Genomic DNA, 1,754 nt, shown 5'->3' with positions numbered 1-1,754 from the left:
CACTAGAGTGGGTTAGATCCCTGTAATAACTGTTTGTTTACTGTTTATAAACTGTTTATAAACATTTACAACCGTTTACTGTGTGTTTACAAAAAAGTTTACACGTAAACTAAACGGTTGGAGCCTTATTTTGCTGCCAACTCCAAGTTTCTTGTCGAGTTGTCAAGTTTCATTGCCAATTGGTAGCAAGGCCCAAATTTGCATTCCCACTTTTCCAAGTAGGCTGAAGTAGCTTTATAGCTACCCTATAGGTTTTTACTACAGGTTTGGTTCTAACTCACGCCGCACGTTTGTCTGGAAAATCGAAGCTTGTACGACTAAGTATGCGGTGGAGCTGTCAGATCTCTCTCGAATGCGAATCACTGATGTGCAGCTGCCATACTATGCCTTCGAGTAGGAATACAACACGAATTAGTCAAACATACAGTATATAAACCTCTAGTCGTTTCTAAGATGTCTCTTTGTGCTTCTTAATTTTGACCCCTGTTAGCGCAGAGGTCGCTTTCCGAGCCGGCGGGGCCAGCGAGACGAGCACCGTCCTTGCAGATGCGACAGGGGGTGCTCGAGGGGCAGGTGTGGGCGCAGCGAGGGGCAGGGCAGGTAGCGCACTCGACTTCTTCACGTTGATGTGCTGCGCAGAGTGGCTCGAAGACGCAAGTGTCGTCGCCAATGCGGCCCCCATGGGCTTCGGCGGTAGAGAGGGATGCAGAGGAGGCGATGGCACGGCAGACGACGACGACTGCTCCATCTGACGGAGCTTCGCTTCCATCTTTGCAATTTTATCTTGCGTACTAAAGGAATGACACATCAGCAGAGGAACTTTAGATGAACTGCACAGGACGCACGCTTCCGACCGGCCAGCATTGACACTCTTAATCAAACTCAACGTAGTCGGCTTGCCAATATCGCTCATATGCCGCTTGTTCCGCAATTGGGAGCCCGTGAGTGGGTCTATTGGTGCCTGCTGAGCATAGGTCACCACCAGCTTCCGACCACGCAGCAGCTTGTCATGCGCGGAGACGAGTGCCTTCGCTGCATCCTGAAGATAGAGGCGTCAGAGATGGGTTCAACTGAGCATGCTGCAGGCCTCGGCGGCCTCTCAGATCCCGGACTGTGTATGGGGTATGGGGCGAACGGTGCGTGGTAGGGTTGGAGGGGGCATGGGACATGAGGAGGAGAACCCGGGATGAGCAGGAGAAGGAGCCCCAAGGAAGTATGAGCACTTACGTTTTCGTCTGCATACTCTACGAATGCATATCCCCGTGGCTTGCCCTTCAGGGGTCCTGTCTTGTGGAATAGAAAGTCCAGCTTGGAAATCTTGCCATACTTTGAGAACACTTGGAGCAACGTGTACCTGTGAGTGGATCAGCGACGATTCTGAATGCAGAACGGGGAGGAACACACTCGTCCGCAGAATGTGCCAGATTCCCGACGTAGAGTCGATCCTTCAGGAGTTGCCTTGCTCGCGGAGGCGGAGGAGGTGGCGTAGAGTCCTTCGAGCTCGATGCGACGGGATATGAGAGCGGATTATCTGTTTGAGGCCCCTGCATAGGTTCCATCAAGTTGTCTCAGGTCTCAGCGAGTGGTCGTAGAAAGAGAAGGAGGTGAAAGTAGCGGTATGAAGGTCGAGGCCGAGGTTGTGCGACTCCAAGGCGCGAACGAGTCGAAAATCGGTATATGGGCGCTCTGCATACCGCCTTCAAATAGGCGCGCAGTATTTGGACAGAGCTAGAGTCCTCGATGGAGGAACCCCT

At 52.2% G+C, this 1,754-nt stretch overlaps 1 protein-coding gene across 1 annotated transcript; it reads right to left on the bottom strand.

The window, feature by feature from the left end:
- Positions 1–268: 268 nt before the first annotated feature.
- Positions 269–1,641, bottom strand: PHACADRAFT_214938 (uncharacterized protein). The gene is made up of 4 exons (XM_007403248.1): positions 1,405–1,641; positions 1,228–1,354; positions 846–1,039; positions 269–791 (listed from the first exon to the last, which is right to left on the bottom strand). The coding sequence occupies exons 1-4, from the start codon at positions 1,557–1,559 to the stop codon at positions 449–451; spliced, it is 819 nt and encodes a 272-aa protein (XP_007403310.1). The 5' UTR covers positions 1,560–1,641; the 3' UTR covers positions 269–448.
- Positions 1,642–1,754: the final 113 nt, after the last annotated feature.

This window comes from Phanerochaete carnosa, assembly GCF_000300595.1.
Source record: "Phanerochaete carnosa HHB-10118-sp unplaced genomic scaffold PHACAscaffold_915, whole genome shotgun sequence".
Taxonomy (NCBI): Eukaryota; Fungi; Basidiomycota; class Agaricomycetes; order Polyporales; family Phanerochaetaceae; genus Phanerochaete; species Phanerochaete carnosa.
This window is presented reverse-complemented; position numbering and strand designations above follow the sequence as displayed.

Excerpts from the sequence above, each read along its gene's own strand:
- PHACADRAFT_214938 (XM_007403248.1), bottom strand. The coding sequence starts at position 1,559 with ATGGAACCTATGCAGGGGCCTCAAACAGATAATCCGCTCTCATATCCC. Across the intron at positions 1,040-1,227 it reads TAGAGTATGCAGACGAAAAC|GATGCAGCGAAGGCACTCGT; the intron begins GTAAGTGCTCAT and ends CTCTATCTTCAG. Across the intron at positions 792-845 it reads AATGCTGGCCGGTCGGAAGC|TACGCAAGATAAAATTGCAA; the intron begins GTGCGTCCTGTG and ends TCATTCCTTTAG.